Raw genomic sequence first — 1,923 nt, 5'->3', positions numbered from 1 at the left:
CACCACTGACACCACAACACCCTGAGTCCCTGTTGTGGCTTAACCTTACCTTGGGCTAACCCTGGCTTGGGTTAAACCACGACAGCCCCCCAAAAACTCCTGCGGACCCCGCTGTCGCATGCACTTGGGCACAAGCCCCAAGGCTGTGAAAGGGTCTTGCTGTGAGAGAGGAATGAAAACACATAACCAAACTTACCTCAGATGACCTTCAGGTCCTGCTGCCACTGGCCACGAGGTTTTAGGGCTTTCGGCAGCAATGGCTGAGGTAATGTATCAACTCAGCTGCACCCAACACACTTCCTTCTGTGGCTGTGGCACGTGTCACTGCTCTGTGCAGGGCACAGCCCAGCCCAGGTACCTCCCAGCAGGGATGTGGGGGTCAGGGACCTGTGTGTGTCAGGTGTGACGAGGTATTGCTCATCAGTAACTGTAGAAACACAATGGGGATCTAAACATTTTATTTTGTATTAGATGCATACTACTAGCCAAAGGCTTCAACAACTCACCTAGTCTTCACTGTGTTTAAGTTGTTGGGACATAGTGCCCTTGGGAGCTGCTCCCTGTCCCACACTCTCCTGCAGGAGCAGCACTGTCCTGTCCCATGGTAGGGGGTTTTCCTTGCCCATAAGCTTTGCAATCCTAACTTCACCTTTCTCTGTTTCAATAAAATGAAGAAAACACCTTAAGGCTCTCCTCCCCATCCCAGAGCAAGTGTAGGTACAGGAGTCACAAACAGCTGCAAAGAAGCAAAACTGAATTCCTGTCAGTTTTCACTTGATCGCAGGCTCCACCAGCTTTTGTTTCCTGCTCAAGGGGATGGGGATGTCCAGCACCACACTCCTGAGGTAGAAGGTGTCACTCCAAGAAGGTCCTCACACTGCTGGAAACCAAGCTGTCTGCTGTGCACAGTCACGCTGGTGCTTCCTGCCTCTGCAGCTCCTCACCACAAAATAAAGCATTTTCTTGGGCAGCAGTGGTGCACTGGGCTGTCTCCACCTGTTCCACTGTATCCGGCAGCACATAGCCTTTTCCAGAGGAAACTCCAGCCCTCAGGGCTGCCGGCCAGCTCCGTGTGTTGTAGTAGGTGGACAGGACATCAAAGACTGTCAGGAGCAGAGAGATATTGAGTCACACACGTGCTGTGAGGATGGTGGCAGCAGCTCTACAGACACCCACTGAACACGAGGGAGGTGATAACAGCTGACCCAAAGAGGGTCCCCATGTACCACCTGATGAGCTGGTGCTTGAGGCAGCTTACCTAGGGGCAGACAGCTATTTTGGAGAGGACTTTAGGGAGCTCTGGGCAAAGCAAAAGTGACTGTGTCAACTAGAGCAAGGTGCCACCCGTCACTGTTTCGGCTGACATGTACCACCTGTTGGTGTCCCCCCTGTAGAGAGCCACACCTGCTGTGCTCCCACCATCACTCCCAGGCACTTACACCCCACCCCATGGGCACAGAGCCCCCAGCCACTTCCACTGCCTTGTGTCGATGGATGGAGGGGCAACACAGTCCTCACATTAGGGGTAAAAGCTTTGAGGAACTGGCCTGGGTCATGAGCCCCTCCGCAGTCACCAGCAGAGAGACATTCGCCTTGCAGAGGTGAAGGAGCACGAGCTCATCCTCTGCTGTGAGCAGGTGTGCCAGCCCATCGGGGTACAGGACACCAACACCCCTCCCCACCATTGTCAGACTTGGCTGAGCATGGCACAGACCTCAAAACTCCCATCCCTCTGCAGCCTGTCCCTCCAGCAGCCCTCCAGCCCACTGTCCCCTGCCTTGTGCACAGCTTCCCGGGGAGCACGGGATTGCGCCCGGCCTTTGGATCACACCAGACCCCAGGGTGTCCCCCGGGACCCTGCAGCCCCGCTGCAGCCCCTCACCCTGGTTGATGGCCAGCGTCTCGGAGTGGTAGTTCCTGGCA

The 1,923-nt window shown here is 55.4% G+C and overlaps 1 protein-coding gene across 1 annotated transcript in view; it reads right to left on the bottom strand.

The window, feature by feature from the left end:
- Positions 1 to 441: 441 nt before the first annotated feature.
- TRMT10B (tRNA methyltransferase 10B) overlaps positions 442 to 1,923 on the bottom strand; it is a 2,745-nt gene continuing 1,263 nt past the window's right edge. Inside the window, exon 4 of the mRNA XM_017739018.1 lies at positions 442 to 1,103. Within this exon, the coding sequence (XP_017594507.1) occupies positions 1,050 to 1,103 (54 nt within the window). The 3' untranslated portion in view covers positions 442 to 1,049. The remainder of the gene's footprint in view (positions 1,104 to 1,923) is intronic.

The sequence above is a fragment of the Corvus brachyrhynchos genome, unplaced genomic scaffold (genome assembly GCF_000691975.1).
Source record: "Corvus brachyrhynchos isolate BGI_N302 unplaced genomic scaffold, ASM69197v1 scaffold1097, whole genome shotgun sequence".
NCBI classification, from domain to species: Eukaryota; Metazoa; Chordata; class Aves; order Passeriformes; family Corvidae; genus Corvus; species Corvus brachyrhynchos.
The sequence above is the reverse complement of the archived record's forward strand: the minus strand, read 5'-3'. Positions and strand labels throughout refer to the sequence as shown.